The sequence below is a fragment of the Tamandua tetradactyla genome, chromosome 1 (assembly GCF_023851605.1).
Source record: "Tamandua tetradactyla isolate mTamTet1 chromosome 1, mTamTet1.pri, whole genome shotgun sequence".
Classification (NCBI taxonomy): Eukaryota; Metazoa; Chordata; class Mammalia; order Pilosa; family Myrmecophagidae; genus Tamandua; species Tamandua tetradactyla.
The window spans coordinates 232,415,155-232,428,661 of record NC_135327.1 but is presented as its reverse complement, the minus strand read 5'-3'; the positions used below and the strand labels follow the sequence as shown (position 1 = coordinate 232,428,661).

At 48.8% G+C, this 13,507-nt stretch overlaps 1 protein-coding gene across 1 annotated transcript in view; it reads right to left on the bottom strand.

The window, feature by feature from the left end:
• Positions 1-13,507, bottom strand: part of MRC1 (mannose receptor C-type 1) — a 78,964-nt gene that overhangs the window by 17,350 nt on the left and 48,107 nt on the right. The window contains exons 14-23 of the mRNA XM_077154726.1: positions 13,020-13,147; positions 12,530-12,617; positions 11,217-11,361; positions 9,465-9,506; positions 8,639-8,802; positions 7,642-7,709; positions 6,535-6,635; positions 5,606-5,748; positions 5,115-5,229; positions 2,021-2,187 (exon numbers count right to left, since the gene is read on the bottom strand). Coding sequence (XP_077010841.1) covers positions 2,021-2,187; positions 5,115-5,229; positions 5,606-5,748; positions 6,535-6,635; positions 7,642-7,709; positions 8,639-8,802; positions 9,465-9,506; positions 11,217-11,361; positions 12,530-12,617; positions 13,020-13,147 — 1,161 coding nt within the window. The remainder of the gene's footprint in view (positions 1-2,020; positions 2,188-5,114; positions 5,230-5,605; positions 5,749-6,534; positions 6,636-7,641; positions 7,710-8,638; positions 8,803-9,464; positions 9,507-11,216; positions 11,362-12,529; positions 12,618-13,019; positions 13,148-13,507) is intronic.

Below are 13,507 nucleotides of genomic sequence, written 5' to 3'. Positions count from 1 at the left end.
CCTTCCCCTTACCCGCCCCTGAGGCTCCACTCTGCTCAAGAAAGCCATACTGAGCAAGTGTGTTCCACGTGGGCGTGGAAGAGCAGTCCTCTCCCTGTCTATCAAGCTGTATCGAATCTTCTCCTCCATCCAAGTCCCCAAAACTGTGACAAAGCACTGTGTGCATCAATTCCAGTGTTGTGAAGCATGGACTTAATGTGTCTACATGTGCCAAGAAAAAGTCTAGCAGGAAACTGAACAAAAAGTTAGTGTGCGTGTGTGTGTGTGCGTGTATGTGTGTGGCTTCTAGATGGTGAGCTTATACCAGCTTCATTTGGTTGGTTTCTACTCCTCCATGTGCTCTAAAAACAAAAGATTCTGCAATAATGAATCTTTTAAACACTGTAGTTAAAACCCACCCCTCATCTATTAAATCTTTCTAAGCAAACTCTTCAAATCGACAGTTCTTCTCTAGTTTCCAGCCCTCATTTATATAATGAGAACGCGAAGAATTTCCCTACAGAAAACCACTTGCCCATCACCAGTGGACAGGTAAGAACTGCCCTGTTCGTAGTCATCAATGAATTATCATCAAAATGCCATTTTGATGGGTCACGTTTCTGCTCAAACCTTTTCTCTCTGCTTGTCCGATGAAGTCCAGACCCTTCCAAAGGGCATCCGCGTTTCTCTAACCCCTGCTCTCCACCTTTCAAAGCTCACCGCGGCTTCGTTTCTACGGAAAACTCCTGCGAAACCCAAAGCCATCTGCTCCTGCCCCGACACGTTCACCCACCCCTCCGTGGCCTCCTCTTCCTTATCCTCCTTCTAAGCTGCCTGGTCGTTACATCCCAGCCTTGCGGAAGGAAAGAGCTCGGCCGATTCTTTTCATATCCCCTCCCTCCGCTTTCGTGCCATGACAGTGCCCTGCAAAAGGAAAGGCTGCTTCGTAACCACCTCATCTCCTGGCACGTCCCTTTCCTCTCAGCCACGGTCACGCTTTGAAGCAGGGGCTGCTCCGTTCTCTTTCCTTTCTTTACTCTGTACTTTCTAGTGGTTTGTGCTGCTTCTCAGACATAAGAAGGAAATCTCAGTCTCTTCATTTTCCCACAAAACCTGGAGTGCTGTTGGATGCTGATGGGTGACTGTTCAAGGACTTAAGAATAAATGTAGTCAAGTCGACTGGACAATGGACAGGTGGAAACTGAGCACTGATAAATAACGTATGTCTATGAGAATACAGTTACTTCGCATTTTCACAAAATGTACAGCATTTAAACTTTTTTGGATTTCACTACAATGCATGCATTACCTCTGTTTACTGACTGTTTAAAACTGATTAAAAAAAAAAAAAAAAAACAGATCCACACCAAGCTGCGTCAGTGTAGAATTTCAGCCCTGAATGCAAAGGGAAGGCTGACAAAGAGAGGAAGGAAAACAGGTTTCCTACAAAGGATCAAGAATCAGACTCGTATCAGATTTCTCACAGCAGCACCAAAGGCTAGAAAACAATGGAGCATTTTCTTCAACATTTTGAAGGGTAAATTTTAATAACCTAGAATTTTATGTCCAACCAAGGTATGAATTAAGGGTGAGAGTAGAATAAAGAAGAAAGACATTCTCAAACATGTAAAAAAACATAGTAAAATCGAGAAGTGATGGTCTGGCTCTTAAGTTAATGCACAAAGCACTTAGCTGAAAGCCTGGCACCTGGTGTGCCCCCCAGAGATGCCAGTTCAGTGACAACGACATCCTCTTTCGAGGTCGCATAGCTTCTAGGCCTGTACCCCGAATACGACAGCACCTTCGTTTAGGGGCCGCCGGTGCCAAGAAAGCGGAACGCTCTGGGCTGAAGAGGGCGTCCTAGGAGAACGGCCCTGAGGGTCCCTCACCCCCAAACAGCACCCCACCCCCTCCCCAGCCAAGCCAGCAATCCTGGGCCGAATGCCCACCCTCCCCTCCCCTCACGGCCGCAGGAAGCAATCCCAGGAAGTGGGGGGCTGGGGTGGACTTGCCACGGGGCGGGTGTGGGAGCCGCACTTACGTCCTCGTAGGAGAGGCTGCTCCTCCGCCCACCGGGGAAGCCCTTGCCCCAGTTGGTGTAATGGACGCCGCGCCCATCCGTCCAGAGGAACATGTGCTCCGAGTTCACGTCGTTCAGCCCGGTCCAGGCGTTGTAGGTCGAGTTCTTCATGCGGTAGGTGAGGAAGGCTGAGGAAGCAGGGCGCAAGTCAGGGCACACGTGGGGAGGTCCTCAAGACATGTCCGTTTGAAAATGCTGAGCACGTGTGAACACCCCACCTGCTGTAGTCCAGCCCCACCTGCTGAGAGCTGGGCCCCACCTGCTGGTAGCTCAGTCCACCTGCTGAGAGCTCGAGCCCACCTGCTGAGAGCTCGAGCCCACCTGCTGAGAGCTCGGCCCCACCTGCTGAGAGCTCAGCCCACCTGCTGACAGCTCACCCCACGTGCTGAGAGCTCGGCCCACCTGCTGGTAGCTCAGCCCACATGCTGAGAGCTCGGCCCACCTGCTAAGAGCTCGGCCCACCTGCTGACAGCTCACCCCACGTGCTGAGAGCTCGGCCCACCTGCTGGTAGCTCAGCCCACATGCTGAGAGCTCGGCCCCACCTGCTGAGAGCTCAGTCCACCTGCTGAGAGCTCGACCCCACCTGCTGAGAGCTCGACCCCACCTGCTGAGAGCTCGAGCCCACCTGCTGAGAGCTCGGCCCCACCTGCTGAGAGCTCAGCCCACCTGCTGACTCACCCCACGTGCTGAGAGCTCGGCCCACCTGCTGGTAGCTCGGCCCACCTGCTGGTAGCTCAGCCCACCTGCTGACAGCTCACCCCACGTGCTGAGAGCTTGGCCCACCTGCTGGTAGCTCAGCCCACATGCTGAGAGCTCGGCCCACCTGCTAAGAGCTCGGCCCACCTGCTAAGAGCTCGGCCCACCTGCTGGTAGCTCAGCCCACCTGCTGACAGCTCACCCCACGTGCTGAGAGCTTGGCCCACCTGCTGGTAGCTCAGCCCACATGCTGAGAGCTCAGCTCACCTGCTGAGAGCTCGGCCCACCTGCTGGTAGCTCAGCCCACCTGCTGAGAGCTCGGCCCCACCTGCTGAGAGCTCAGCCCCACCTGCCAGTAGCTCAGCCCTGGTTTCTTTCCTGCCAACAGCCACAGGAAGAATTCAATAACATATGTCTGTTCTGCCAGGAATAATGTTATTTTATCTGAAAATTGTTTCCTTCTGTGCATCTCTATTACCCACATTCTAATTTTGCGGTGCCAGGAATCAGCACTTCGTGGTGAAGAGAGGAAATCCATTCCTGTGTTTCTCTGCTGGGAAGCCAAGTCCCAGCCTGGGAGAAAAATGTGAATGTCATATTCTCAACATTTGTATTGTGTGCTGTGTTCTGACAAGTTGGTGAATTTATCAAAGGTCTTAGCAAGAGCTTGGCTGACTGGTATGCACTGTGTTCTGAGGGAGTGTGCAACAGCATTTAGAGGGAAAAATAAACATTTGGGGAGCATAAATTTTCTTTCTTATTGTTTTTAAGATGTATCATTTCTTCCAGTAAATTTTTGAGAGTCAAAGACTCTCAAAACCAAAAAGGGATGCAAGGGCTACCAGCGCACAGATGCTTTCCACAGTGTTCTTGTAAATTCTCATGCACAGTGAACATCCAGGGAACACCAACCTGCAGCCTGCCAGCCAATGCCTGTGATGCTGCAACATCACGTATGGTCTGAACTGTGTCCCTCAAAAAGACACAGCCAAGTCCTAACCCCAGTCCCGTGGATGGGACCTTATTTGGAAATAGGGGCTTTGAGGATGCAATTAGCTAAGACGAGGCCAAATTGAAGTATGGGGGCCCCTAATTCAATATGACTGGCATCCTTATAAGAAGAGGGAAATTTGGGCACTGGGACACACAGAGATAGGACAGACAGCCATGTGGATGGAGGCAGAGGTAGGGTGCTGTGTCCACAAGCCAAGGCCAACAACCACCAGAGGTGGAAAAGGCGAGGAAGGACTTTTCCCTGGAGCCTGCAGAGGTGGTGCAGCCCTGCCCACACGTCCCTCGCAGCTTCTGGCCTCTGGATCTACGAGATGATACTTTCCTGTTCCTTTAGGCTACCCAGTTTGTGGCATTTTGTAACAGCTGCCCCAGGAAACTAAGCCAGTGTCCAGTGACCTTCAGTTTAAGTTCCCCTGCAGACCTTTGGAAAGCTCGCCCTCCCCACTCCCCGAGCAGCCCACCCAGGCAGTGAGAGCTGTGGGGAGGGCCTCCTGACCTCCAGCCTGCATCTGTCTCCCTGACCGCCCCTCCTGGTCTCAGCCTTCTAGCCCATGGGCACCCCTGTGCCCCTTCAAGGGGCAGCCCTCCCTCTCCCAGGCTGGGCTCCTCATCTCTCCAGCCCCCCTCCTTGCCCACTGCCTGCCCTCCTCCGTGTGGTCACTTTCCCCTGAATGGGCTCTGTGGGTCAACGACCAGCCTCTCGTAGTGACAAGTCACAAATGCAACCTGAGACCTGCCTCGGGGAGGCAGCCCCTGGGGAAACCCCTAAGTGCAGGAAGTGCCTCTCTTCTGGCATGGTGGGCCTGACCCGACCCTGCGACCTGGTAGCTAAGCCACCCCGGGACGCGTCTTCACGGCTCTGCCTCAGGCACATGTTTTATCAAACAGTTGTACTTAATTTGTTCGAAGTCCATACTTAAAACATCCATTTTACTGCATTATAAGTTAATGAGAAGTGCAGTAAATGGGAAATTGGCAGTGTTTCATTTTTTTCTTAGAAGTTATGCACCTCTTCAGCCATTTGGGAAGATAACTGATTTGGGGGAAATGGGGTGGGATGTGAGCAGGGCAGGCCTCAGTTTGATTCCCAGTTTCCTCACTGTCCAGGCGGACATTTCTCCAGCCACTAAAGGGGCTCAGTGCCCAGTCTGCGGAGCCGCAATGCAGCAATGCAGCAGAGACACGCGCAGCGGGCGCCCCCCCAACAGAGTCCTCCTCAGTGCATCACCTTTTCCTCCCTAGTTTTCACTCTGAAAACTAAAAACTATTTACTATTAGCAATACTGATCAATGGGGAAAATTACATATTTAAACACGACTCTGGTTGTAAAATAGCCCGCGTACCTTGCTCTTTTTCATTGCTTATTGTTACCAGGTTTCCCCCAAATCCTATGCAAGCCTTCCGCGCATCCTGCCAACTTTTTCTTTCTTCTTCAACAAATCCAAAGATTTTGAAACACTGAGATGGAAGAAAAAATGTGAGAAAAAACATAGAAGTGACCCTGAACTCATAGAGTATGATCTAAAGAAATCAAGTTATTCGTAAAGATCACGGTTAAGCATAAATTATCTCACAACGAAGTAAAGATTTTTTTTAGTGAAGCTAGCTTATGATGCACAAACTTTCTTTGCAAAGTTTCATGGGTCACATTCTCCCTTAGGACAAACAGTTCAACCTTTTGGATAACATCAAGGATGTTCCTACTTCCCACAGAAAAATCATCCTGGGAATCTCCGTCTATTCCTGCCGAGATATTTCCTCGGTGATGAGGTCAGCACAATTAACTCTGAGCTGAATGATTTGCAGTGCTGCCCTCCACCCGACCTCCTGGTACCTTGTTGTTGTGAAACTGCCACCCCTCCTTGCAGCCTCCTGGGGCGGGCGGTGTGGTGGGCAGAGCTGTAGCGTTGATGCTGCTGTTGTGTCTCTGGCAGATGAAAGCATTCGGGTACCCACAGTTGATGTCATTCCAGAACCCTGCCAGCATAGCGGGAGCCATGAGGCTCACAGGTTGCAGCCAAAAATACTCTTTTTAAAGCACACTTAGATTTTTATTTTATTTTCTGCATCAGCAGGCACCAGAAATTGAACCCAGGTCTCCAGCATGGCAAGCAAGAACTCTGTCACTGAGCCACTGTGGCCCACCTTAAAATGTACCCAGGTTTTATAAGGATTCTCAGAAATGGCTTAGACTATAATTAAGCTTTACTTTTACACACATTACTAGAGGAATTGATGTAATACCTCTTTGCTCTTTTGCTTAAATTAACAGTTAAACTTTACAGTGTTCTATGAGCCAAGCGTGTATGTAGTATTCCAGATGTGACCTGAATAACTAATGATAGCTAATAATAATCTAACATTTTCTAACCTCTATATGTACCAGGCATTTCCTTAGTGCTTCAGGGATGTTATCTAACTTAATCTTCATTGAGAAAGTGAGTTCTATTCCTTTTACCATTTTACAGATAAGGAGCTGGAGAGAAAGAGAAACATATTCGGAATATTTTTCTCAGATCAGAACATGATAAATATGTTTCACAAAATGAGAAGAGAGAAGACTAACCACATTATTTATTGGAGTCAATGTGAAGCACCCATTGTCCTCATGCATTGGAGAGCCAAGCTGCTAAAGTGAAAATTCTCCTTTATTGCCTCCTTTTCTTACCTGATTTAAGTGTATGACTTGCTAATTTTAACTCTGGGATGTAGGAAATAGCACATGACCCCCAAGGCAAATGCACAGAGACTTGTCTTGTTTACCTGAATTGGAGTACATGGTGACGCAGTTTTCATCATCATTTGCAAAATTAGGTTCACCCGTGGCCCAGGACACAAAATCCACTTTACTTCCATCCATCCACCTGGAAAAGAGTGCCCAGGTGTTAGTTGGCCATTCGGTAACGGGCTGTAGCTGGTGGGGAGCCAAGCGGGAGGGGGCCAGCCAGGTGCCCCGGGGACCGGAGACCTCAGGGAGTGAGCCAGAACCCAAGCTCCTTCCAGAGTCCTCCTCAGGCCTGACTCCAGAGAGAGGCAGGGAACAGAGAAGTTCTCCTCCACCCACCCAGATCCCCCGTGCTCTACCTGGGTCCTCTAAGGTTTGTGGGCCAATGCTTGCTTTTGTAAGTCACAACAGTTCATAGAGCGTGCCCCTGCGGGGAGGTGACCTAACCATCTAAATCAAGCCCCTCGTCTTATGGATGATAAAACGGGCACTTGCCCAAGGAATTCAATAGTTCTGTTCCTTCAGAACAATGAGCTTGAGTTCAGATCTCTGTTGCTCAGAAATGCACGTGTCAATCGCATGGAACAGATGTGGCTAAAATTTTGGTGCACGAGCCAGGAATTCAGACCTGCCCCTCACACTCAGATTTGCGTGTTAACAGACAAGGAATGAGACACCAAAAAGGGACTCATTTCCTGCCTCCCGCAGTCCTCCTGGCCCCTGCATCTGATGGAAAACAGCAGCATCATTCCTTCAAGGGGAAGCAGCTCACGCTGTTGGGAAAGAACCTCAAAGCCTGGAGGCTGTGCTGCCGGAGCGTGTGGACCGGGGTGGGCTGAGGTATGGGGAAAGGCTGGTTCTGTGCACCAACGTCTGCACGGACAGAAATCATAATTTAAAAAATATCTATCTGCCTAATACAGCTTCTTAGTGGATGATTTACTGACGGATGATGATGACGCTATGGTGAAGACAGTGACGTTTACATTAAATCCAGTTCCATATTTTTTATTTGAGAATTATAATGTTGAAACTATTCAATAGGATTATTTTAAATTCTTTTTATTCTTCAGCAAAACAAAAGCCTCAAAATATTTATCAGACTCACTATCTTAAGGAAAGTTGTTTTATCTTGATTTACTTACACAAACTTTTTATCCAAGCTGATCAATAAACCAATGAAATATGCTGGTTGTGCATCATTCTTGTTGATCTAAAACAGGGAAGTTTACATGTAGTTCAGTTCATATTTATGTAATAAGCAAGTTTTCAAACAAAATATACATTTTAAAGAGACAGCATATTTAGAAACTTTTCTGACCAAAGAGGGAATAATGCAGGAATTATGTTGTGTATTCTATTTCTTCATTGAACAAAAAAGAAAATATGTGCACACTCTTTTCCGCTTATCAAGCAAATGCCTCTGTAACCTCAAATGTCTGCAGTAATTGGGTTGCTGCAGACATTCCCTAAAACAGTGAGGGCGGTTGAGACGGCGCGTCCCGGAGAAGTCTCCACCTGTATACCTGTCTGTGCCACGGTAGGAAATCCTCTAGGCTTCCAGGCTGCCTCCGCTGCCTGTGGCCCTTTGAGTAAGCTGCTTGGCTTATTTTTGCCACTCTCCCCCTTTCCTCCTCTCTGGCAAACAACGAGGATGACAGGAAGGAGTCTTAGGGAGAGATACCGAGCCACACCACGCACTCCTGGGAAGAAACTAAGTGGCCCTTTGCGGATGGCTGACGTTTTGGGTGCAAGTAGGGAAGTCCGATCCGCGCCACCTCTCAGCCGGCGATGTGTCCAGCAAAGCCAGGCACGTTTATTATCCATCACCTGCTGTGTGCACAGGGGCCTGGACGGCAGGTCAAGGCCAGACAAGAAATTAAATCCTGGGCTGTCGCTTCTGCCTCCTCGCAGGTGTGTGTCCTCACAAAGTCCAGACTAAGAGCCTTCCCTGCATCCTGGATGAAGTGGACGCCCGGGGCCCCGCCACCCACTGCCTCTGTGGCTGGGTGCTCCCCCACCCCACCAGGCATGGCGCAGCGCTAAGCCTGGCCCTAGGGGCAGGCGGTGCCACGCGGTGCCCATCTCAGACACCGTTTTGTTTCTCCCACACCACTGGCACCTCCTTAGCCCGATTCTTACGTATTTCCATAGAAACTTCTTTTCACTTTCACTTTGAATGGAAACGAGGTCACCGAAATTCCTCTTACAAAATGCCCGAGCATTGTCCATGGTTTCCTTCTCCTTGCTGAAATAATACTGGTATTCCTTGTAAACCACCCAGCCGTCTTCAGTGACTGTCGGATCTGAGCCATGAAAGAGAAAAGGCTGTGGATTCTACTGGAAGAGTTGGGGGTGCTGGGGGTGGGCTGTGCAGGAGAGAAAAGGGCACAGCAGCTCTCTAGAGACTGCAGACCTGAGCCCCAGGGGCAGAGGCTGGCGGAACCCGCAGACGGCCCAACACGCCAAGGCCCAGGGTCTGCTTGCCACCAGCCCCCAAAACGCTGGCACCCTCTCCTCCCAGCCGAGGGCCAAATACCGTGTGCAGCGAAGGAACCCCCACCCTGCCCCAGCGCTGGTTTCCTCGCTAGCGTAGCACAGCCAGGAGGGGCCGTGCATGGACCCAGGAGGGTCCAGGTCCAAGCAGTGGGCGCTACGAGAAAACGGATTTCAGCCCCAGATGAGAAAGAACTTTCTACAGGAGAGACCAGAACTTCAAGAACCAGGAGGACTCCCAAGACTTCCTGGGGTTCTGTGGACCCCGATGCGCCCCAGGACCCCGGGAGCCCAGCAGCAGGCTGGGCGTGCGCAGGGGAAGCAGTGGAGAGGGAGGCCACACCCCCACGAGAACCCCCAGAACATTAGACCCCTGCCCGCTGCCTCCCCGGCCACGTTCACTTTTCATTAGTAAAGGAATAAGGGGAAAGAAGGAGCATCATGTACAGATCAGAAAACAGGAAATACTTACTTTCCTGGGGAGCTGGTGTTGGCTCAGGTTTGGGTGTCTGTCCTGTAAAACAAGAAAATTAAATAGGAATATACTTGAACTTCTGCTGTTACATCTCCTCCAATTCTCATGCTATTCATGGATCAATACTGCTAAAAACTTTGACCATTCTCTCTTTCTCTTATTCCCCCCTCCCACCTACTCCTCAAGTCCCCATCATCTTGGGGGTAGGCAGGGAAGGGGCAGGAGGATGCAGGAAAACACAATTAGGAGTCGGGGGCTGAGCAAAGGACATGCAAATACGTAAGCCCACCCCCTTTGTAAGCCAGCTTCCTGAAATGTCACATGGAGGAAAGAAGAGAATATGAGTTTGGGGATCAGGGAATCTGGGCTCAAATTGCTTAGCCCTAATTATTTTTCCAACTGCAAAAGGGGGTTCACAGTACATGTGACTATGTGGGTTCAGTATGTGGGGGTTTAATACTCAGTGTGTTCTTGATAAATGTCGGCTGTCCTGTAGAACATCTTAGAATTAGCTCTGAAAGTATTTATAATTGCATGATTTGAAACTAGTAAATGTAATTATTTATTCACAAAACATGAACTATAAGTTCCTCAAAGGATCTTATTTTTATTAAATGTATATTTTAATGAGCGTTAGGGCATGTTTTCCTTCCAGGTGCAGCGGGCCTCCGTGGTCACCTGGCCTGCGGGTGAGTGGATCTCACGCCACGTAGGAGCGCAGCTGCTGACCACGCAGCGGAGCGCCGGGCCGGGCCAGCTCAGGAGCCTTAGACAAGCCAGCCACCTGGATCCCTCGATTCTGAAAGTACAAATCTAGGCCAAAGGGTCAGGGAAACAAGCGGACAGAGCCGGGAGCACAGCAGGGCATCTCCGGTGCAGGGCTGGGCAGTCGCCTCGGCAGGCAGCAGAAGAGGGCAGGGTGGCCTGTTCCCAAAGGAGGAGCTGGGGAGGGCTTCGCTTCAGGGGTCCCGCCGGCCATCCCCCTCCCTCCCTGCCTATCAGCTATCTCTACCTGTCTGTCATCTGTCAGCTTCCACTATCTGTCACCCATATCCATCTGTCTGTCTGTCTAAACCTAAGAGCTGATACTTGGCTCGCTCCTGTGGTGGTTTCTGGCTCACAGACACCGAGTAAAAGTGTTCCGTGATGGGCCGGGCCACCAGAAACATGTCGGGTCTCACAGCAGCAGGGGCTACCTGGTGCACGCGCTTCGTGCTGAGCATTTACTCGAGGAATCTATAGTGTGGTCAGACTTGGGGGAACTTTTGCCTGTATGAGACTAACACGGGGTGAAAATTCCCCCCAAATTACATCTTCATTACCCTGCCTACAAAGTAGAACACACACACACACACGCACACACACGTGGACACACATGTGCTCACACACACGCATGCGCATTTGTGCACACACATGGACATACATGTGTTCACACACAAGCACATGAGCACACGCATACATGCACACATGTGTGCGCGCACACTCCTCTGTGGCCCTCAGCCAGAACCACAGCCATGGGATCAACGCTGGAGGACGTGACGTGGGTCCCAGCCCTCCTGGCCTCTGCTCTTCTGTCCTTCGGGACTCGTGTCTGCAGCCAGCGACTTCTTCCTTATCCCGTCAAATGCCAGCCGCTGGCAGCTCCCTGACTTCTCTCGGTTTCCTTGTTTGGCTCCACTAATCACAGGAGGATGTTGGGGTGGCCGGAGGCCGGAGCTCCACCTGAGATTAGGGGGACGGCTTCCGTACCTTTGCGTATTTGGCAGACCCAGTGGTTAAGGTTTTCGCAGTTGATGTCGTTCCAGGCCAGGCCCGGTTCCCCTTTCATCTCGCCACAGTACTCCACGTTCTGGTAATTATTAGGCTCCCCATAAGCCCAGTTTTCATACGAAACCTATGTTAGAAATATTAAGTTGCAGTCATTTATCATTTGTCACAGCATATCCAATCGCCTATCAAACAGGAAAGGGAAGTTATGTTTGCATTTTTCTATAGATTTACTTTTTTCACCATAACTTGGCTTTGGAAGCAAGGTTTACAAACACAGCTTAGAAAGAAGTAGCTTCTATCACAAAGAAACTTTTAAAATTGACTAGCACATGCTACTGATTCTTATAGAACTTACTTCACTCTTGTTAACTGGAATGGATCAGAACCATCAATGTGAGAATCATAGATTGGAAAAACTTCGCAAAAAAGTTTCACTTCTCAGTATCGGGAGTTCCTAAACGGATATCCCACTCCAAAGGGATGATATCTTAGTGCACTGTTGAACGCTTTCTCTTTATTATGGCAGGAAAAATAAATGCCTCAGTTCTTCTTACAAAAGAAAGAGACCTATATGTTGTAACAAAACTATCAAATTTGATAAAAAATGAGCAGTGCAAATAAACAGAGGCTCCAGGATTAGGGTCTCGGGAGTTTTCACTGTGGAATCAGAGCCCACAGGGTTTAGACAGAGGATTCGGATCTATTTCCAGGGACCTGGGATAAGAAATCCAAATATCATGGAGCCATCATATAAGCCATTTTGCTCATGTGCCTTGAAAAGCTGTGGGTGGGCTTATAAAAGGTATAACTGAGGTTATACAACGTAACTTTCTGTGATAACGTAGCCAGCAAACATGCCAGCAGGTGACACAACCCCACTTCTCCATTCCTCAAACTGCCGAAGTCCGACAGATGTTAACGAAATATCAAAAGTCATTTCCAGTTCTATTGAACTAGTTGAGGTGATGAAAGCCTCAGTTTTTAAAGAAATTTAACTTTCTACCAACTTTTCATGGAAGAAGGCAGTGATTATTTTATATAAGCTAATGGAATGAGTTTTCACTCCGTTTCTCTCTATGCAGTCAACCACACTGAAAAGCTACACCTGGGTGCTTGGGAGAAGCAAATTGGCATCGGTTGGAGCAGTGACCCAAAGGGCATTTGTTCTTTATAGAAAAGTTTCCAGCCATTGTAGTCACCAGGGCTCCTAAAAATGTGGATTAAACCAAACGATACATCAAAACAAACACATGACGAAGCAGGAAACAAGCTTCTGACACCCAGTTACTCACGGGAGACCCGTCGCTCCAAGTGAAGCCCTCAGAAGGGCTCCCGTACGTCAGCCCCAGCCAAAACCGTTCATGGTAGTTTGACGTGGCCCTGCGAGGTAGAAGGCACAAAAACACGCCACGGCATTACACAAGCTTGTAGACCCCTGAGGATTAATCAGGCTGGAAAGCTACCTCCAAAACATAATAGAAGAGTAGGAGTGCACAGCCCCAAAATTGGCAGCAATTTGAGAAGAAATAACGGAAAAGCATTGAAATAGAGTCATTCCGTCCCTCCTTCACTCACTCACTTAATGAGTTGTGTGGAGTGTCAGGCTTTCCTGAAGCAACATTTAGAAGAGAAACCGGATCACAAAGAGCCAAGGGGGTTGAGATATAATTCGGGTTTTCCCATTAGTCACAGAGCCAACAGTTTCAGAAGCATCAGAGTATTCTCAACATCATCAGACCACAAAGGAGAAGGAAAGTGGCACCGCATAGAAAAGGCACCTACGTTATTAACCGCCATATGGTTTGTTCTTCCTCTTTATTGTTGACACTGGCCAGATCTCCACCGAGAGCACGACAGAAATCTCGAGATTCAAACCATGTTTTCTTCTCATGTTTTCCTTTTGCAAACAGCTAAGGGGGGGGGGGGGGGTGCAGTTCCAAGAGTTATTTTACATATCATAGTTGATCAAACCAAGAGAAACACTTTTAATTTTGATGAGATTTCGTTTAGAGAAAAGCAAGAAATTGCAGTGGCCCCAAATAATGTAATTCTCTTGGTTTAAAGTCAACTTATATTTAGGTCACAAAATTTCATTGACAACTTGGTTGAGGAAATCTTAGAAAACAAAATTATTTAGTAGAAGGGAAAGTAAATTAACATCTTAGAAGTTTTGGGCATATAGGTTTGGTATGGAGCACATTCTAGAAGACAGGATTAATTTGGTTAAGCGTGAAAAATGGCTTCAAGATGGAAAGAAAATGAAAGAAGCA